Source organism: Mustela nigripes, chromosome 13 (genome assembly GCF_022355385.1).
Source record: "Mustela nigripes isolate SB6536 chromosome 13, MUSNIG.SB6536, whole genome shotgun sequence".
Classification (NCBI taxonomy): Eukaryota; Metazoa; Chordata; class Mammalia; order Carnivora; family Mustelidae; genus Mustela; species Mustela nigripes.
This window is the reverse complement of record NC_081569.1, coordinates 135,080,920-135,102,489: the sequence shown is the minus strand read 5'-3', so window position 1 is coordinate 135,102,489 and position 21,570 is coordinate 135,080,920. Positions and strand designations below refer to the sequence as shown.

General features: G+C 54.7%; 1 protein-coding gene across 1 annotated transcript in view; it reads left to right on the top strand.

The window, feature by feature from the left end:
• The first annotated feature begins 933 nt into the window (after positions 1–933).
• The window catches only part of ASB2 (ankyrin repeat and SOCS box containing 2), a 40,081-nt gene continuing 19,444 nt past the window's right edge, over positions 934–21,570 (top strand). The window contains exons 1-3 of the mRNA XM_059373873.1: positions 934–1,210; positions 13,525–13,805; positions 21,360–21,449. Of these exons, the coding sequence (XP_059229856.1) occupies positions 13,600–13,805; positions 21,360–21,449 (296 nt within the window). The 5' untranslated portion in view covers positions 934–1,210; positions 13,525–13,599. The remainder of the gene's footprint in view (positions 1,211–13,524; positions 13,806–21,359; positions 21,450–21,570) is intronic.

Here is a 21,570-nt window from a genome sequence, read left to right as displayed (position 1 = left end):
CTCACTCTAGCCAGTGGGGGATGTAAGTGTTTGGCAGTGTGCCAGGAGCATCCTGGAGGCTCAGTGTGTGTGGCTGAGTTGAGGGTGGGGCTTGGGCTGAGTGTTCCAGAAACAGCGGCTTTCTTCCCTGGCTGTGTGCTGGGGGAAGTCTTCCGTCTGCTGTGTGCTGCTGCCAAGGCTGGTGCATGGGCTAGTTTGTTTGTTTGCTTGTTTGTTATCCTGCCTTTTGCAGCCCAGCCCAACCCAGAGACAGCCTCGGCTGTATTCCTGAACCTCCAAGGCAGGCTCTGCCCCTGGGGCATGCTCAGCAGACTCTGCTGCTAAGGCTGCTTATCCTAAACCCAAGTACCTTCCCTCCAGCTCTGCTCTGCTCTCACTGCATTTCCTAGTTCGTCTTCTGCCTCCCCGCCTTCCCTCTGGGCCCCCTTCTTCCTCCCGCCCTCTTCCCAGCCTCCCTGCCTCCCCCACCTTCCCTGTGCCCTCCCCCTTCCCTGCTCTCTCCCTTTTACTCTTCTGCCTTCCACACGCCCCTTTCCACCCCCGGATTAATCTCAGGGTCCCTCTCCCTTGCTTCCCTGTTTCCCCCAATTACCTCTTCTTTCTCCTCTCATGGATGCCTTATCCCCTCTCCTCCTGCTCCTGGTCCTTTCTTTCTTCCTCTCCATCATCTCTTTGCATGCACTTCCCTCCCCTCTCCTGTCCCCTAGTGTTCCCCCGCTCTGCTCTGTCTCCTAATCTCCCAGCCCCAGCTCCCCACCCTCTTTCCCTCCCTGTCTCTCTCCTCTCTCTCCTCTCGCTGCCTCCTGGGGAGTTCCAGAAACATACCCATATATGGCCTCCATGTCAAGGATCACAAATGACGACGTCACGTGAGGGCCAGCGCTCCGAGATGCTCTCTGCCTCGAGGTCCGTAATTGACGCACGGTGCAGGGACAGAAGGCGGGAGGGCAGCCTCCTCCGTGCGATCTTCAAACAGGACATCCGAGAGGCACAACGTCTTATAGTTTGGCTGGCCATCACTGGTCATGCGGTGGGCCCGAAATAAACTCCCTGCTTCAAAGGAAAGTGTTTCAGAACGGCCTGGCAGAGCAGCCAGGAGCTCGGGGCCAGGGCAGAAGGAAAACTCAGGGAGAATGTTCTGAATTAAGACACTCAAGAAAAGCTTCTTTAGTCCCCCTGAATCGTGTGCCCCTGTTTCAGAGCCTAACAGGTAATGCATGCTTTCAACTTTCTTACACTGACTTCGAGAAAGATTGTTTGGCTAGGACTTGACCACCGAGCTACTTGTTGGTGACTCCTTGTCGTCAAGACTCCTGTCTGCGTCTCTCTCTCCTGTCTCTTGTGTTACAAAGCATGCTGGGGACTCTGGCTTTGGAGGTGGGGGAGAGAGAACCAGCCGTATGCATGCACTGGTGCCTTCTCCACGGGACACTCGCACAGAATATGCCTCCTCTGTGCACTTCTAAACATGGAAATGGAACAGGGTTATCCACGGTGCTCTTGTGGGTGCCCTGGACCTTTGGCAGGATCTGTGGGGGACAAATGACCTTCAGAAAGGCTTTTAGGTCAGGTGGGTAGATAGCTCTGTTTATGCACGTGGGCATCAATGTCCATGGTGCTGAGAGAGAGTCTCTGTGTGCAGTTGTGCAGTTTGGGGGGAGACAGCCGCCAGGTGCCAGGAGTTGTACCTGCAACAGCTTGGGGCTCAATGAAGGGATGTCTGATCTGCAGAAACTATGACACAATGTAATGAATGAGATGTTTGGTCAGATTTAACAGAGCACCGTGGGATTGGAGAAATGCAGAGTACCTTGAGTGCGCATGCCTGCTGTGCGTGTGCCCCTGCGTGTGTGCGTATGTGTGTGTATGTGTGTGTGACCATGAGGACATATCCAGGGACGGGATAGCTTTCGAAAAGCTGGGTGGATGCCACCAGGCAGAGGGACAGGGACAGAGACCATCTCTGCAGAGGTGCAGCTCCGGCAAAGACAGACACGCCACGGGGGGTCTGGGGTGTCAGCGGGAATGCAGAGTGGCTACAGCAAAGGGTCATGAAGGGGAGAGGTAGGGACAAAACTGGTAGGGAGGGGAGGGAAGCCAGAGCGAGAGGTGGCTCCCACCAGGCCAGGCAAGAGGATGTAACATTTTTGGGTTGTTTTGGAGCAAAGGGGATGTAGGTGGGATGTGACTGCAGGGAGCTTCCCGGTAGCAGGGGGACATGGCCTGGAATGGGGGGGCGGGGTGGAGAGCAGTGCCAAGTAGGGAGGCCAGGTAAATGACAGAAACATGAATCAGGGCAGAGGCCAGTCCACCTCCCCCCTCCTTGCACAGGAAGGGTGGCGGGGGTCTCCTCACATAAGGGGCATGAGCCCAGGGTGGAGATGGCTCCAGGGCTCAGGCAGAGGCAGCTTGGGACCAGCCTAGCAGCCGCAGTCGGCGCCCTCTGCAGCGACGGCCCGGGGCAGAGCACGGCGAGGCAGCCAGTGGCAGAAGCTCCCGTCCCTTCCAAAACAGTTGGATGGGTCCCGACAGCTGGTGGCAGGCCTGTTTACAGCGTGGCCTCCTCCGGGAGCTGGCAGCAGCCCCCACCTGGCGCTGTTCTCCTTTGCATCATCCATTCTTTGCACAAACAGACCGGGCAGTGAGCGCCCGGGATCCTCTGCCCCCAGCGACCTTATAACAGACCACACGGCCATCCATATCCGTGGACGTTCGTGGAGCGCTGACTGTCAGCCAGATCCTGGCCCAGGGCTTCGGGTGGCTTTTCTCCTTGACTCTTCTCAAGGGCATCCTGCGTTAGAGGTGATCGTTAGTCCCATTTCCCAGATGGGAAAACTGAGCTTCTGAGAGGTTCAAGGTCTTGCCTGGAGTCAGACAGCCAGGATGCGTTGGAGTTGGAAAGCCGATCCTGGCCTCTTGGCCTCCAGCGTCCACATTCAACGCCATGGCCTCCCTGGGGCCCAGCACAGCAGTAAACAGACCCGTCCCTGGCACAGTCAGGGTATCATAAGGTCCCCGTATATTGTGGACAGGCTAGGTCCAAGAGAGTTTTCCCGAAGGAGGCACAAAAATATCTCTGGACCCGCCCAGTGTCCTTCCATTTCGGAGCTGCAGAGGGTCAGGCTGCCCAGGGGAGATGGTTGTCATGGGGCTGGTTTGTATCTTTTTTATCCTTAGCACCGTCTTTTGGACTAATTAGTGCCCAGGAATATCAAGGAAACCCTTAAAAGCTTTGCAGCCGGGGGAGAGGCTTTGGAGAGGGGTAGTGATGTCAGAGTAAGGGACTCCTAATTTGCCAGGTTTTTTTAAAGAAAGGGACACAAAGGAGAGAGGGTAGACAGAGGAAGCGCAGGGCAAGCGGAGAGAAGAATGAAATGATGGCCGGGGAGTGGGAGGGAAAAACAAAAGGAGAAAGATTTTGGTGGGATCCTAATTCAAAAGATTTCCTGCCAGTCCCTGGTGAGACATGAGACCAGCAGGGCTGGGAGGGCTCTCCTGGCCCGTACCCCACCCCAACCTTCCCACTGTGTGGCCTGGAGCTAGAGCTTCCAGAAGCCCCTGCTCCCCAGGGGCCAACTGAAGGCCCCCGCTTTCCTGGAGCCCAGGACAGGGCTGGCAAGGTGGGGCTTGGGCTGCAGAGGGACAGAGCTGCCCCAGAAGCCCCGCCCCTCCTCACCCCTACCCCAGGCTGCCCACAGAGGTGCAGAGGCCCGCACTGGCTGAGCTCCAGGCAGGAACTGGATTGAGGCCTGGAATCTGCCCCCAGACCTATATGTGGCCAAGTCCTGCTGATGGGCCTGGCTGCAGCAGGAGAAGGACGGGGAGGTGGGCTGAGGGGTGTGGAGGGGCGGGCTGGGCAGGAGGGAAGAGAAGAGCCCTCCATTTGGGAGACTGAGGCAAAGGCTTGCTGCCAGGGCCCTGGGACCGGAGATTCAGGTCAGCAAGGCACATTCACCTCCCCTTGAGGTGGGGCCCCCATCCCCCCACAACCCATCCATTGGGCAGAGTCCGGGGTAAGGTGGAGTGGGGCAGAGCCAGCTTTGGGCAGGTTCAAATCTCTGGTCCACCTCCCACCTGGGTGACCGTGGCTGGTCCTGACCCCGCTCCCCTCCTCAGGGCCTCAGCTTCCCCTCCATACACTGGGGGACAGTGTCCGTGTTGGGGGGTGCGGGTTGGCTGGGGTCCGCTGCTGGGAGCAGTATCTCTCAGTAACTTCCAGCCCAGCCCAATCTTGGAAGTGGGAAAGTCCTGGCCTGAGGGAAACCAGCAGCACAGTTTCACTTGTTTGTGGAGCATAACACATAGCATGGAGGACAAGAGGAGATGGAGAGAAGGGAGTTGAGGGAAATTGGAAGGGGAGGTGAACCGTGAGAGACTATGGACTCTGAAAAACAATCTGAGGGTTTTGAAGGGGCGGGGGGTGGGAGGTTGGGGTACCAGGTGGTGGGTATTAGAGAGGGCACGGATTGCATGGAGCACTGGGTGTGGTGCAAAAACAATGAATTCTGTTATGCTGAAAAGAAATTAAAAAAAAAAAAAAAAGATACATGAGGTGGGGGAAAGCCCTGGACTTTGATGTTCTTAATGAATCCTTACTTCCCAAGTAAAAAATTAAAAAATAAAATTAAATTAAATTAAAAAAAAAGGGGGGCTTGGGATTAGCAGAGCTGGGAGGAGCTTCTTAGAATCTCTAGAGTCTGAACAAAAGACCCCAACTCCCAGTAGCTGTGAGGCCATCAGCACTGCCTACCGGTAAAAACCCACCCTGGGGCTTTGACCTGGTGGCCTGGATTCCACGCCCCTCTCCCCAAGCCTGCTCACCTCTTCTCCAGAGCAGAAACTTCCGGAGTGAGTGACCTCTGGGTGCTGTCCTGAATACTCATTGCTGGAGGATCCGGGGAAAAGAGGGGCAGGCAGGCCTGTTCTCAACCTACTGTGCCGGCTGTAACTCAGTCTTCCCATCTGTGCAATGGGAAGATCCCTACGCCACCCCCCCCACCAGGGACCAGAAAGGTATACATGAAAAAGACCTCCAGCACCAGCTGTTTTTATGATTGTGATTTTTATTTATTTATTTTAAATTGTATTTATTCATTTGAGAGAGAGAGAGAGAGAGAGAGCACCAGCAGGACAGAGGCAGAGGGAGAAACAGACTACTTGCTGGGCAAGGATCCCAAGGTGGGACTCGAACCTAAGACCCTGGGATCATAACCTGAGCTGTAGGCAGGTGGTCAGCTGACTGAGCCCCCCCCCCCCCCCCCCCATGACTGGGATTTTAAAGCAGTAGGACCCAGGAAGGGAAGAGAATATTTTAATGGTTCATGGCCAAGAGCCCTCAAGCTGGAAGTGTTGCCATAGCTTTTCTGGGACCCCTCTGCAGCCTGGGGGGAACGGCAGACCAGAGAGAAGTTTTGACAGAAGATATTGAGCCCTGCAAGGGGTGATAGGGTCAAGGACCCTGGGGGGCAAGTTCCCACTTGCTGTCGGGATCACCTGGGGCCGAGGAGAGACCCTACACGTTTGAAGTCCGCTGAGGGGTGGAGCGCGAGTTGCATATACGCATGTGTAAGGTGGATATGCCTGTCTCATGCACTCCCAGTGCTTCTGAACACACACCCGCCGTCTTCAGCGGGACTCGGGCCTTTCCTCAAACCCACAGAACCCCCGGCCCCTGCTGTTGGTTACACGGGGTGAGGACAAGGGTCAAGTCAGACACGGCAGCCTCTAGTCTCTTCCTTGTCAGCTTTTCCCTGGTGTTCCTCGGTTTCCTCATCTGTAGAATGGGACCAATAGTCTTATCACAGATTTATCTTGTGTCTCAAACCAAGAACACACGTGAGACCATGAATGAACCACAAGAGGAGGCCGTACAGTGTTCTTTCTTTCATTCTGCATCCAGCATGACATACACATCCACCGTGTCTCTGGCCTTGGGTTATGTCCTTGGGGTCATGATACGAATGCGACACAGTCCTGCAATTTAGAAGTTTCTAGACTCAGTGGGAGGATAGGTCCAGAGCAGGCTGTTAGGGCAATGGAGGAAGCTCAGGATGCCTCAGACAGACATCAGATCAGGGAGGCTTCCTGGTGGAGGAGACGCTTGAACTGTATCTGGAAGGATGACGAGCCAGGAGACAGGCCGAGGGGACGGGAAGGCGGATGAGCAGGGCTCCATCTACAAACAGCCCGAGGCCGGGAGGAGCTTGTCCAGGCTCACACTCCTGACCCAGGTCCCTGGCTGAAGGGGAGCCTGGCCTGCTGGAGGATGTCTGTCAGTCCTCCTCTTTGCCCCTGGCCCTCCCGGCCACGCCCCCACCATCAGTCTTCCGACTAGACGTTCCAGGAGCCGCTCTTTCCATTGTAGCCCCCAAACCTTCCAGAGATCCCATGCCATGCACGGAGCCCAGGCCCCACTGCCATTTCCCAGACAGACCAGCCGCCCGGGACTAGGGGGAAGGGAAGGAACAGGGTTGGAGGGGAGGGGAGAGGGCGGAGAAGGACCACCTTTCTTTTTTTTTTTTTTTTTTTTAAAAGTTTTTTTTTTTTTTATTTGACAGAGAGAGATCACAAGTGGGCAGAGAGGCAGGCAGAGAGAGAGAGAGAGGAGGAAGCAGGCTCCCTGCTGAGCAGAGAGCCCGATGCGGGACTCGATCCCAGGACTCTGAGATCATGACCTGAGCCGGAGGCAGCGGCTTAACCCACTGAGCCACCCAGGCGCCCCAAGGACCACCTTTCTAATGCGAAGCCTTGGCACAGCCCTGAAAGGGCCATGTTTCTATACCCATTTCACAGATCTAGAAACTGAGGCCCAGCTTAGAGGAGCACTGACGACAGATGGACGGGGTGCTGCTCTGAGTGCTTTGGATGTGCTAACTCAAGGAATGATCATGAAGCCACTGTTGTCCCATTTTACAGATACCCCTGAGGAGGGGGTTTCACTGGAAATAATGTTTGTAGCACTGCAAAGGGGGTAAGGGAGGAGACCCTGGAGGCCCCAGTGGTGGCCCTGGTCTCCCCGTTCCAAGCTGGCCGTGGACTGGACGCCCTTGAACTCTATGCTCCCCTGCAGGCCCCTCACTTGCCTGGGCAAAGCTACCAGCCTCCTGTTTTTCCTGGGAAAGGGCTATTTTTTAATCTCAATCAGCCTCCCAAAACGTCCCTCGGGACTGCTGGCCTCTCTTCAGGACTCAGACCTAGAAGGTGGCCCAGCCCCAGGCAGGGGCCTCAGAAATCAAACTAGGCAGCGTGCAGAGTTGGGAAGCTGAGGCCGAAAGAAGGACAGGGCCCCCCGCAGGACCACCCCTCCCTCTGACGTGACACAGGTGATCTTACCACGTCCATTTAACAGACGGACAATATGAGATTCTAAGAGACCACACAGACAATAACTGGCAAAGCTGTGGCTCGAACCTGGTCTGAGCCCACCGGCTGCTTTATAACTGCCCCTCAGGGGAGACCGAGCAGCCCCAGCGGCACCCCCCCGCCCCTCTCCCCAGGGCCTCCGTGTCCCTGGCAGGCGTGCCTGAGCCCTGATTCTCGCGTTTTGCACATGTGGGAACTAAAAATCCAGCACTTCCCCAAGGACCCCCGATGGCTGAGGACCTCCGTGGGAAAAACAAGAGAAGTCTGGGTTCGCAGCAGACCGGGGGAGTTCGCCCTCTCCAAGGCGGAGACATACTCTGTCAGGGTCCCTTCAGGGTCATCCCCCCGCCCCTCACCTGCCTGTGTGCACCTTCCTCTGGGTCAGCCAAGACTCTGATGCGGGCTCCGCGCACAGGCGCAGGTCAGGTGGCCCGGCTGGTTGAACAGGCAATGTCAGCCCTGCCTGCTCAGAGCCCAGGTGCGAGTCGGTTACTTGGATCGTGCTCCTGGAACCCCCAGAAGGAGGGCTGGGGCTCCAAATCCCAGCTCCCCAGCTATCTGTCCTTGTGCAAACCTTCCCTTCCCCCTCCTTGAACCTGAATTGCCTCATCTGTAAAATGGGGAGCAATGGCGCTGGACCATCAGGTCCTTTCCAAAGGAGTGGAGGTATAGAAGAGTTAACATCAGTTCAGTAGGAACAATGTTCCTACCTTCTCGAGCTGTCGTCAGGGCCCTGCCATGAAATGACTGAGAGGCAGGAAAGTCTCTGGATGCCGCCCGCCTGGAACTGGCTGTAGGAGACTGGCAGGTCCAACTGACTGTTAATCTGGCCCCTCTTCCAGGGTCTGGTGGGGCAAGGGGCAAGGTAGCCAGGCGGGCTCTCTCCGTGAGCCTCTGATCAGCCCATGCCAGCCTGCAGGGCCGTGGCCGCCAGGAGGTGAGGGGCGGAGGGTTCCTATCAAACGCTGCTTTACTGCTTTATGAGCCACCACCCCAGTGCACGGACGGCTTCGACAGCATGGTGAAGTGGGTTGTCTCACTCCCATCTTTACTGATAAAGGAACTAAGACCGAGCAAAGGGAAGTGATTTAACCAAGGTCATGCAGCTTTTAAGTTGCAAATTGAAACCAGACCATGGGTTTTTGACATCTGGATCTGCGGTCCTTCTGCGTGGTTCCTTAATCCCCCAGAACTAACACTAAGCTCTTTGCATAGGGTAAACCTATTAAGTGGCTAGAGGGGACCCTCAGGGACAGAGAGTTTAGGGTTTTATAGCACGAAGATAAATCAGATGTCTCACAGAGTTATAGAGACTAAAGAATTAGAGAGCACTTGGAAACAACTGAGGCCCAGAGAAGGGTAGGGACTTGACCAAGGTCACACAGCACTCTAGTATCAGCATGGAGAATATAACCAAGATCTCTGTCTCTCTCTAGGGTTCCCCTTGCCTCCTGGCCTGAAGCAGATGCCCTCAGATCGGGGCACCACAATGGGGGCCCTGGGGAAGCTGAGTGGGTCACCTCTCACGGGGCAGAGCCTACTCCCCATCCTCCTGAAGGCTGACCTGGGTCCAACCAGACCTCAGGCACAGGGAAGGGGGCCTGGGCCAGCTGGGCCCCTGTGGGGCAGGAGGGTCAGAAGGCGTGCTCTAGGCCATGCTGACATTTAACGGATGGAAAAATCAAAGGCCTGGGAGAGATAGAAAGGTGCTCACGGTGAGCTGGTCTGTGAACCAAAGTCTCCCGATTCCCAGTCTGTGTCTCTTTTTACAATAAACAAAACTAATGCCGAAGTCCCTGCAGAAACAAGCAACACCCCAGTCAGGCACAAAATGACTTTGAGGTTACGGTGCCCCTTCCACTCGCCTAGTGTGGAAAACTAGCATGGCCACCCGACGTGTTGATCTAAAAAAAGGGTTCTCAGCCCTGGCGACCCACTACAATTGTCAGGAAAGCCTTGAACTCCAGGGAAGCCCAGAGGCTTTGAGTCCTTAGCTCTGGGGTGAGATCTGGGCCTCTCAAGATTCTGAGCAGACCTGAAACTCAGCATTAAGATGATTCTGACAGCATATGACAGAAAACCCAACCAACTCTGGCTTAAACCAGAAAGATCTTCAGTCTCTACCTAACAAGCAGGCCAAGGTGGGTGGACCCCAGTCATTCAGCAGATCGACAATATAATGAAAGACCCAAGAAGGCCTGTCATTCACTCTGTCAAACTCATTGTACCAGCACTGTTGCCCTCATGGTGACAAGATGCCTGCCCCTGCACCAACCATCAACTCCTCCAAGTTCAAAGCTGGGATGTGGGCAAGGAGTTATTGTCTTCACTGTTCTTTTTTTTATTAGGAAAAAAACAGTTGTTTCCAGGAGGCCCCAGCAGAGTTTTCTTTATGTGTCTTTGGACAAAGTGAGGCTTACATGCCCCCTAAACTAGTCACTGAGATGGTTCCAATGGGCTTGGAGCAATCATGATTCACCCGTGGGAGAGGGCACACATTTGCCTGAACAAAGCCACGTTCTGCTGGCAGAGAAGATGGGGGAACCAGCTGTTGGGTGGGCAGTCAAGGGGGTGCCTTCTCCTCCCACCACCTTAGGAAGAGGACCCAGGGTCAAGTCCACACAGGAACTACTGACCACGGCCCAGAGGGAGAAGTTGTGGTAACAGAACACTTCTTGGAAGATGGAGGCACTTGCTCTGGGTCTTGAGGAGTGAGAAGGGATTCTGAGAGTGCAGAAGGGCCGGAGACAGGTTGACACAGAACAAGCAAGGGCACTGGGGTGGGGGGCGTAGGTGGGTTGGGGGAAAGGTGTGTCTTCATCTTACCTGGCAGAGCAGGTGTGCGGAGGTCAAGGGGGAAGGGGCAGCGAGGACTGTATCACCAGTTGCCAGGAGGCCCGGGTCCCAGGCGCAGGCAGAGAGGGGACTTGGGGAGGTCTGCAGGGGGGGCTCAGAGAGGATGGTGGGTGGGTGGGTGGGTCTAGGACACCACCACGAAGCCACCACTGAGGCAGGCAGGAGGAAGTCCAGGCCTGAGCCAGGAGGAATGGGTGCAGAGGAGCAGACAGAGGGCCGCGACAGATAACCTGCCAGACTGTGGCACAGAATCTTCCATCCCAGATGCCCTCGGGCCACTACTCTGCTGTCTTCACACCAGCAGCCTCCTCTAGTTGTGTTCGGAAAGCCCAAAGCCCTGATCTGCTTAATAATAACTTTGCTGGTGTCTCATAGCACAAGAGTTGCTGGTCCTAAGGCTGTTATCAGAATTAGAAGAGTCTCTATCAAGCACTTAGCCAGGTGGCAGTTCCCGCTCCTGGTCCCTCCCCCACACAAGGGGCATCCCCCACCCTCTACTCCTGCTTTATGATTGATCCTTCCCCAAAGCGGTGGCTCCCCCCGCCCGGCACCTGCGGAGGTTTTCAAAGAGCTGGGATAGCTGGGTCCCACTCCCAGAGATTCTGACTTAATTGGTCTGAGACGGGGCCCAAGCACCAACACCCTTTAGAACCTTTTTATATACTTGTAAAAGTATATACAAATACATACTTTTTTAATTAATATTTTTCTTTTTAAAGTTCCTCTTCTTCTTTTTATGTAGACTCCGCACCCAACGTGGGGCCTTAACTCACAACCCCGAGATCAAGAGTCCCTCGCTCTACCGACTGAGCCAGCCAGGCGCCCCTATCCTTTAAGTAGAAGTGTCATTGCAGAATAATGTGGTTACAGAGGAGCGTACAGATCACACTTGAGCAGGTTCCTTACGAAGGGAGCCGACCGATCCCGAAACCGTTTAGGTCAAGAAATAGAGTGTGACTGGTTCCCCAGAAGCCTCTCTCATTTCTCCTCCCCAGTTAGTAACCAGCAACGGTCTGACTCCCATCCCCATAGCTTAGTCTGCCTGGAACTTTACAGCAGTTGAATCATGGATCTATGTTCATTTTTGCTCGCTGTGGCTGTGTGAGCTTCACCCTCTTGCGAGCAGTGGTGGTCTGTCTGTCTCACGGGTGCACGCTGTCTATCACGGAGATATCCCACAGCACCAGTCCGTTCAAATGCTGACAGACATTTGGGTAGTTGCACTCCGTTTTGTTATGAGTCGTGCTGCGATGAGTATTTTTGGACTTGTCTTATGGTGAATACATGGACCCAGTTCTCTCGGCCATGGAGCTACGTGGAATTTTGGGGTCACAGGATGCGTTGGCTCAGGTTTAGCAAACACCATTGATTTTCCAAAGTGGTTTGACCATTCAACACTCCTTTCAGTGGTGGTGAGTGTTCCCGATGCCCCACATCCTCCCCAACACTTGGCGGTGGTCATCTTTTCCACTTGGGCCATTCTTTTTTTTTTTTCTTCTTCTTTTTTTTTAGAGAAAGAGACAGCATGCAAGGGAGGGGGCAGAGAGTGAGAGAGAATCTCAAGCAAGCACCACGCCAGCCAGGAGCTCAATGTGGGCCTTGATTTCATGATCCCGTAATCATGACCTGAGCCAAAATTGGGAGTCGGAAGCTTAACCCCCGGTGCCCCCTGCTTGAGCCACACTGTTGGGTGGACGGTAGTACTGCATTAGGATCTTAATTTGAGTGTCCTCCCAAATGCTCAGAAAATCAAGCATCCTTACATTTGGTTTTTGGCCACTTGGATATCTTCTTTGGGATGTGCCTGGCCTAGTCTTTTGGGGGGTCAGTTCATAGGGCCACAAGAATGCTGGGTAGAAAAGCACTCCAAATAAGCACGGATTCTCGTGATCTGGGTCTGCTGGCTGCTGCAGAGGGGCTGACGTAGGCCATGGGGTGCTGGGTCTGCTGGGTAGGGGCCCCTCGTGCAGGTCAGGCTCAGGCAGCCCCAAGTTGTTCGGGTCACTCTGGGGCCCAGCGAACGGGCAGTGGCTCCAGGGGGAGCTCTTCTCCTGTCGATGCAGAAGGGAGCAAGCCCCAGGCCCAAGCACCTGTCAAGGGGCTGCTTTATCGTGCCCCCAACATTCATTGGCCGGATGAAGTCACATGGCCAAGCCCACTCTCAGTAGAGAAGGGAGGGGGGACGCCCTGCCTCCAAGGAGAGGGGAGTGAGTATTTGCCAAACAAACCAAATTATAACACTGGTATTTTGGATATTTTTTAAATGGCCTCATGTGGTTCTCGTATTCTGCTAAGGCTGAGAACCATTGACCTCCAGTCACATTGCATGTCAGCCAGTCAAAACAAAAAGCAGGCTTAGTGAGTTTACTTCATTTCCTAAAATCAGCTGATTCAACCAAAGTTCACTTCTCCCTGAGGCAATTTTTTGTAAGGAAGGGAGTCCTTGGAATTCACATGGCAAATTACTGTCATGATTGATTTTAACTAGATCATACACGCTGAAGCAGCAGGCCCATGTCTGATCTGTCTCCAACGTTCTCAGCCCAAGCACGGCACAGAGATGAGGAGAAATACCGGCACGGGATGTTGTCAGATAACTGGAAGGAAGGGATGCAAGCCCTGTTGTGTGAGCTCCCTGAAGGCAGGCATTTTTGTCCGTTGGCATCATTGCTGTATCACCAGTTGCTTAGAGGAGTGCCTGATACAAAGTAGGTGCTCACCGAGTACTCTCTCAGTTAATGAAGCATGCATGCACATGTGGACAAGCTGCCTGAAATGGAAAAATGAATGGTGGGTGAGTGGAGAGTTCGTTGGGTAGATAGAGGTATGAGTGGATGGTTGGATGGACGGATGGATGGATGGTTGGATGGACGGATGGATGGTTGGATGGATGGATGGATGGATGGATGGATGGATGGGACGGTGGATGGCTAAATGGACAGGTGAGTGGGCAGATAGATCATAGGATGGATAATGGTTGGATGAACTGATGATCAGGTCATTGGGTAAATGGACAGGTGTGGGTGGGTAAATGAGTAGATGGGAGACAGAAGGACACATGGGAGAATGAGTAAATGGGACAGGTGAGCGAATGGATGGATGGATGGTGAGAGAGGTGGGTGGACGGGTGAGAAGACAAGAGGATGGATAGATGTACAGATGAATGGGTGTCTGGGTGGTTCAAAGGACATGAATGGATAGAAAATGATTGTGAGCTTGCCACAGGAAAGTACAGCCTTCGCTGTTGGTGAATATTACTCTCTTGCAAAATTGTTAGTGACCAGGATGGTTTTGGTCTCCTCACAGGGCTTTCTGGTTTGCTGCTTCCTCCTCCCCACGGAGTACCTCTCTTCTGGTGGCCAAGGTGAGAGGTGGGAGAGGATGGCCACGGAGATCAGCGCTCGGGGCAGACAGCGCGCCATCGGGCATGAGGAGTATAGTCTGTATAGCAGCCTGAGTGAGGATGAGCTGGTCCAGATGGCCATTGAGCAGAGCCTGGCTGACAAGACTCGGGGCCCAACCACTGCTGAGGCCACCGCGTCCACGCGCATCAACCGCCAACCTGCCCATTTCTACCCATGGACCAGGTGAGTGAGGCGAGGGCAACTAGGGCAACGGTAAGGGGCTCATCCCAAACACTGTTAATCCAAGACCAAAGTCTCCTGGTCTATAAGGTGCATTTTTACACCTTAATGACTTCACATTTGTTATCTAAACCCTTCTGAATTTGGTGGTGCCAAGCACTGTGGTAGGTAGTCTACTCACTTCACCTTGTTTAACCCTCTTGGGGACCTTCCAGGAGGTTGTTTGCTATATTCCCATTTTACGGATGAGGAAACTGAAGCTCAGGGGCAGTAACTAGTTCCCAGGTGCACAGCTGATAGATGGTGTTGCAGAGACTAGAGTGATCTGGTTGCAAAGCACATGGCTTGGCTTGGTACCACTGGCTTTATCTTTGAATGCCGTGGAGTTGGTGTTCTGAGTCCAAGCAGAGCTCCCAAACCCATCTATGCAACCTCCCTGGGAAAAAACATGTCTGAGAAGCAGGTGACATCTGCCCAGCAAAGCCACCCTACCTCCTCGTTCTGGCTCCCCCTCCCCAGCATGACGTCAACATCCCAGTGGCAGGACCACACCACAGGGCAGCCCTGTGTTGTGTCCGTAGAAATAGGACATGGGCCACACCTGCAGTAACATATGCAATTTTGAATATCCTAATAGCCACACTAAAAAGTAAAGACGAACAGATAAAACTAATTTAGGTCTCAAATCATATCATCTCCACATGTCATCCATATCTAGTCCTTGGAATCCAGTGTATTTTGCACTCACAGAACACCTTCATTCAGCCTAGACGTGTCTCAACAGCTCACTAGCCCCACATGGGCAGTGGCTACCGTTCTAGACAGCATACCGTCTTCGTAGGAGGAGGCATCCCAGAGATGTAATTAAGCATTGGATCTTAAAATGCTTTTAGAAAGGAAATATATAAAATTAAAAATGCTTTTGTTCATCACTGAGTCCAAGTCAGGTATGTATTTGGGGGTGGGAGGCTGAGGGAGGGGGATTGCTGGATGACAGCGTTGTGTGGTCTTAGGACATGGGCCTCAAATCTCATTGTCTCCAGCCACCAACTGACTTGCTAGGTGGCCTTGAGCAAGTCCCTTAAGCCCTCTTGGCAACAGACAGAGACCATTTCCAATGTCCTGTCCCCTGAGGATACCCACCAGGTCTTCCCCACGTGACCCTGGCCCTTGCTGAGGCTGGACCTCCTCTGCCAGACAGATGGGGCAAAGGCCTGGGATGCCCCAGGCCACACTGAGAAGCCCCTTCTTTAAAGGGGGAGGCAGATAGGTAGCCTCCTTGGGCAGCTGGAGGAAGTAGGAAGGCTCCAGTTTACTGAGTTTGCCCTGAGAGGGTCCCATTCTGAAACCTAGCCTGAGAAACAGAAGCGAGGACCCAGAGCCAAGGACTCTCCATGGCCGGTGTTCGGGGAGGCCCTGGTTCCTCTTCTAGCTGGTTCAGCCCAAGTCAGACCACAAGTTCCTCTTTCTCAGGAGGGGATCAGATAGAGACAAGAGCACCCCCCAACCTGCCCCGGTGCATCTGCAGCCTTCTCTCCAGTGTGGGAGCCTCCCGGGGTGTCCTGGGGACACTTACAAACATTAGCACCGAGTGGGCTCATGAGGCCCAGGTCCTGACCTCTTCCTTCCTGTGGTGCATGAGGAAGTAGAGACCCACCATGGGACACAAACTCTTACCAACCTCCCAAGAAAAAGGCTCTCACGAGAAGGGAAGTGACTTACCCAGGGTCATGCACCCCTCACCTAAATTCCAGGCACAAGTAACTTAGGGGACAAGGTTCAACGAGCATCTTCTCACTCTGGATGTGAGCTGAAACCTCTAGATTCAGTTCTGCCCTTCCGTCTCTGGGAGAAGATGGGTCCTGCTGGGGGAGCTGAGCCCTCCATCCCCAGATGCACACTGAGGGCTTCCCATGTGCCCAGCATACGGCCACTCCGTTCATCCTTCCGGAAGCCATGCAAAGGCGTCATTTCTGTGACAGGTTTATGCACACATGCACCGCAGAGCCAGAAACGGAAGTTCAGACACTAACCAGCTCTGCCCAGACTGCAAAGGCCTCTTTCTGTTCCTGTCCCCCCTCCACTTTGAGGTGGGCTTTGGGTCTCATTACAGCCATCTCGCACCTACAGAGATTCAGGGTCCCCAGCAACAAGAGACACCCAGCTCGTGCGCACATTCCCAGATGTGATTTCAGAAAGTACAGGACCCAATGGAGTCCTGGGTCCCTTTTATCCCCAAATATCACAGTTTCCATCGGAAGACCCAGAGCATCTTTGGGAACAGGACATCACAGGCATCCCAGGGGCTGTCTCAGATTTCATGTCGCCTCCTCAGCAAAGCCCACCTCCCAGGTCAAGAAGGTCGCCCCCTCACTCGCTCTCTTGGCAGGCCGGTTTCCTTCATCACCCCGACTTACAGTTTCTATGTATTTGTTTTGGCCTTGAGGGCAGGGGCCTCACCCATCTTCCTTCCTGAAAAGCCTCCTGTCTAGCGCACAGCGCGTGGCCCGAGGCAAACACCAAACACTCGCTCTCTGTGAGCGAATAATGAGTGCATAAGAGAATGTGAGTGAAGAGGCAGCAGAGCAGAGTGGAAAGAGAAGTGGGCTTGGAGGTTCGAATTCTTCCTCTGTCACTTACTGGCTGTGTGGCCTCAGGCAACTTACTTAACCTTTCTGAGCCCCAACGGGCTTCTCCTTAAAATGGTGACAACAAAACCTAGTGTCCCCCAACTTGCAGTGTTTTTATGCAAAGCAAGTGAAATTTTGGCACCTTTCTCACTCCCCACAGCTTGAATCGACCTCCCCCAGCTCCTCCCTGACCACCTGGAGTGCTCATGTCATGACTGCCTCTGTTTCCTGGACAAGCTTCTGTGTCACTCTAGGAAGGCATTATCTCGCCTCCTGAGAGTGTCCCCAACTATACTATATGACCTCTTTGGGGACAGGGAACAGATATTGCTCACTTTTATATCCCCAGTGCTTGGCAAAGAGCCCCCAGGACACTGTAGGTGCCCCAGAAATGTTTTTAGGCAAATAAATGCATTTTGAAACCAATAAAATGCTTTGTTTTTATAAGATTTTTTTTTTTAATTTCTTTGACAGAGAGAGATCACAAGTAGGCAGAGAGGCAGGCAGAGAGAGAGGAGGAAGCAGGCTCCCTGCTGAGCAGAGAGCCCGATGCGGGACTCGATCCCAGGACCCTGAGATCATGACCTGAGCCGAAGGCAGCGGCTTAACCCACCGAGCCACCCAGGCGCCCAAAACCAATAAAATGCTTTGTAAATAGACTTTATTGATATCATCTTGTGACCAAAATGGCGGCTGTAGACATAAAGGTCAACTGAGCCATGGGGATCCTAAACACAAAAGCAAGATCAGCATCTCGGAGGAAATATAAGGTGCCCTTCTAAAACCATTTTTTTTAAAGATTTTATTTATTTATCTCAGGGAGAGAGAGAGAGAACACGAGTTGGAGGTGAGAGCAGCAGAGGGATAGGGAGAAGCAGACTCCCTGCAGAGCAGGGAGCCTGGCGCAGGACTCGATTCCAGAACCCAGGGATCATAACCAGAGCCGAAGGCAAACACTCAACCCACTGAGCCACCCAGGTGCCCTTCTGATGCCATTTTTTCCAACTTGCTTCTCTCCCATCGCTGTGTAAGGATGAAGTCAGAAACATGCATAGGGACCATTGGCCAAGCCTTAGCCCACTGAGTGCTCTCTGAAAGGCAGACCCAACTTCCCATCCCATAGAGAAGTAGGGTTTCAGGCAGTCAGGAAATAGGGAGCCCAAGGTTACAATGATGGACCAGCTAGAGTGGGCCTAGGAAGCTGGGTCTTCCCAGTCTTTAAACTTCTGAATTTTTTTAAGGTTACATTTCTAAGAATACAAAGGAGGAAAGCATGAAGTAGGAACGTGTTTGGGCTGATGTATGCACAGCTACAAATAATTCAGATTGAGCCGCCCACACCTACCATGTTCTTACAGTGAACAAGTTGCCTTCCTGGCACCTGGATGTGAATCAGGCCTCACCCCTTCCCTCCCCAGGTTTGCCATCTAACAAGGGTCCCAAATGTACATAACGACCCATCAGGAAGGGTGCAGCAAAGAGGTTTGCCTCAGTTTCAGAGGGACACAGAGTGGGTCGTTCACTCAGTCAAGCAGGTGGGCTTTGCAGGATGAACAGGAGTTTGCTAAGCAGGCTAGAGGAAGCAGACAGCTGAGCCTCAGTTTCCTCTTCTGCAAAAGAGAGCCAATTATGCCTCCTTCACAAAATGGACCAGAGGATGAAAGGAGATGCTCTGTGCCACGTGTCTCTATCACAAGGCAAGCCATGAGGCAAGCACTCAACAAGTCCCAGGTATGGACGGGAAGCAAAAAGTTGCCGCCCTTTAGAATTCATGGTTTCTTCTACAGGGGACTCCTCTCTGGTTGGCCCAGAAAGAATGGATTGGCCAGCCGGTGGGAGGCTGATTCCAGAAACCCAAGGGAAGGGGGGTAGAGGTGGCTTGACCACGTGAGCTCTTATTCTCCTTACCCTGGAGGGCTGGGGGCTGCTTCTCTGGGAACTTGAGGTCCTGCCACAGCGTCACACAAAACCAAGATTACCATTTGGGATATTACCCCTTTGAAGACTTTTGTTTTGTGTCATTTATTTAAATGTATCAAGCACCTGGTGTGTGTCAGGCACTGTACCTGACTCCTGTATTGATGAAGGCTTAGTGTGAGGACCGGAGGAGAGGACAAATAGAAGGTAGTGGGCTTAGGGCAGACTCTTGTACTCCCTAGCTGTCTCCCCCTTGAAGAGGCCTGCTTGTCTCTGTTCAGCCAGGTCCAGCCCAATTCCATGCCCTTCCTCGGGCTGGCGGCTCACTGAGAAGTTAGGGGGCAGAAGCTGTCCTCATAGCCTTTCTCTGTAGCCGCACCGAGCCTGACTTGTGTCTGAAGTTATGGGCCAGCTGGACTCCAGGACAGGGCTGTGGGGAGCTGGGTGACAGTGATGCCCTCCTGAGCCCCTCCCCCTTCCCGTCGCCCGACCTGCCGGCCCACATGAAGTCCCGGCGCCCTACCTGGACCTCTTCTAGGGCATGACCTGCACCCACATCCTGCCAGGTTCCTCTCACCTCTGATGACTCAGCCCCTGTGGTTTTCTCTGCTGGGAATTCCCCTGCTCAGGGCCGAGAGGAAGGGGAGCCAGCAGCCTGGACGGGACTGGGCCTCACTCCCCCTCCAGCATGCCTGTCCCTAAAGCCAAGTTAATGACCCTCTACGGGGCTCCCAGGGGAGCTCCTGCTCTCTTTCCCCCCTCCCCCGTGGCCTGTGGCTGTCTAGGTCCTTGTTTCCCACCCCACTGGCCTCCAGACATTGTGGGGGTGCACAAAAGTGTCCTGCTGACTGGCATCTCGGGCGCTGGCACGAAGCTTGGGATGGACCGAGGACTGGGGAACTCTTGCTACAGGGAACTCAGTCTGTCTGCTTCCTCGTCCATGAAACGGGAACAACACAGCCCCGGCCTGCATCAGCTGGTGGGGAGGCTGGAAGCGAGGCTCTGGCCTGCATAGTCCAGAGGGACACCCCCGACGCCATCACTGTCACCCCCGCCAGCTCACTGGCCGCATCTTGCTGCTGTCATTTTACCATCAGAGATGGCCCTGGCTTTAGGGTGTGTGGTGGGTTTTTTTTTATCAGCACTTTTCACCTTGCTAGACACATCCTAACAACAGTAGGTGACGGGAGGCCACACACACGGGCCCCGGTGCGGGCAGCCGGGACCTGGGATCCTGTGCGGACTGAGACCCAGGGCTCCGTCCAGACCACAGGCTGCGGGACTGCGAGGTGGGCCTGGACCCGGGGCTGCCTGCCACCAACCGCAGCGTGCACTCATTTCCCTGGGGGGTGGGGTGGAGAGGGGGCCTCGGCGGGGGGCCCGCCTTTGCACCCCTGTCCCAGGATGTGGTCTCCTAGATCTGTCTGACAGGCAGTTCCCACGTAAGCCACAGCGGCAAGGAAAACCCCACTCTGGTCCTGCCCGCGCACCTGGCAAATGGGGAAACCAAGGCACAGGGCTGTACAGGGCCTTGTGCAAAGTCGCAGGCCTGTCAGAATGGAGGCCTTCGAGCAGGGGGGGTGGGGGAGATTGAAGAGGGGAGAAGACCCCACCTCTGGGGAGCTCTGCACGCAGATGAGAATCTGCCTCCGCTCGCCTCACTTCCCCGCTGCAGCCATGAGCCACCTCTCGGGGCCTCAGTTTCCCCGTCTCTGAAGGTCAGGGACATGCACCCACTCTAGAGGACAAACGAGTGAGCACTTGCGGGCACCGTACTCAAGCTAGTGGTGCTCAGGAGGAATGGCTGCTGGCAGGAGACGGAGAGGGGGACAGAGAGGGGGAAAGGACACCATGAGGACGGTGAAGGCGGCCAGCCTGGTGGGCCCCCCGCCCCCAGGTGGCTGAAGCATAGGCGCAGGTTTTCCTTCCTTCTCTGCTCACTCACTCCTTCCCCTGCGTCCTGGCCTTGCCGAGGGTGTCCACAAAATCTGTAGGTTCTGCTCCATCTTGAAAGAACGTGGGTCCTTGTCAAGGTCAAGGTTCCAGCACCTCCAAACACCACTAGCAGCAGTGTCCCCCTCGATCCCATGGGGTACCCCTGTGGGGCGCAGGACACCAGGCCAGGCCTGCTGTGGGGTCCGTGGCCCCAGGGCCCAAGCTGTCACAGGTGCGGTCGGCATGGGCCGCGTGCCCCGTCCTCACGGTCACCCCCGCCAGTCACATGCGTGGAGTGGCCACCAGGATGGATGATGCGTGCCAAGCACCCCTGAGTCCGGACGCCAGCTGGGCTCACCGGCTCCAGCCTCCTCCGTCTTCCCACACTGGGCTCTGCAGGCAACAAAGCCCAGAAAAGTCCAACCTGTCTAATGTCCCTGGCCAGGATGTGCCAGAGCCTAGATCTGAACCCGTGTCAGTCTGACTCCATGCCCTGGCCGTGAAGCCTTTTGCACTAACTTCCCTACTGTTAGCTCCTGCCTCCAGGACGGCAGGACCTTCTAACAAGGACCCAGCCACATGGAGGTACGAGTACCTGGTCTGGCTTCCCAGCTCTGCTCCCCCGTCCCCCGCCCCTCCAGGGACCTCTTTGCCTATCCCCACTGGGACCGAGCCTGGCCGGCGCGAGATGGAGCCCCTTTCATCCAGGGACCTGCTGCTGACCCCTTCTCACATCCTCCCGGGTGGAGAATGTCACCTTGCTTCCTATCTGCCTCCTGCGTGGTTGGCTGGGGAGGGGGCCTGGGGGTGGGGATGAGGTTAACCTCATTGTTGTCTTATATGGTCATTTAAATCTCCCAGGGCTTCCTCCAAGGGCCAAAAATAATCCAGAGACACAGCAGCTGTGTCCAGCACACGAAAGAGGACCGGCCATCTGCTTTGGTTCAGAGCTCTGTGTCTGTCCGTCAGTCTCTCCCCTCGCTAGCCCTCCATCCCGGCTCCTGCCTCCAGCCATGACCCGCTTCTCATATGCAGAATATTTTTCCCTCTTTCATTCCTGCCCTGCGCCCTCCAGGTCGACTGTGCCTCCCGAGAACCCGCCTGCCTCGGCCCCCAAGGGCCTGTTCCAAGGGGTCATGCAGAAGTACAGGAACTCCCAGCTGGCGTAAGTGACCCCCCGCCCCTGAGAGCGGCCAAGTTCACCCTTCCAACTAGGGTTAGTGGAGGGCGGGGAGCGGGGAGCAGGCCTGCAGGCTGAAGGAAGGGGGGCGTTCCGGAGGGACCTC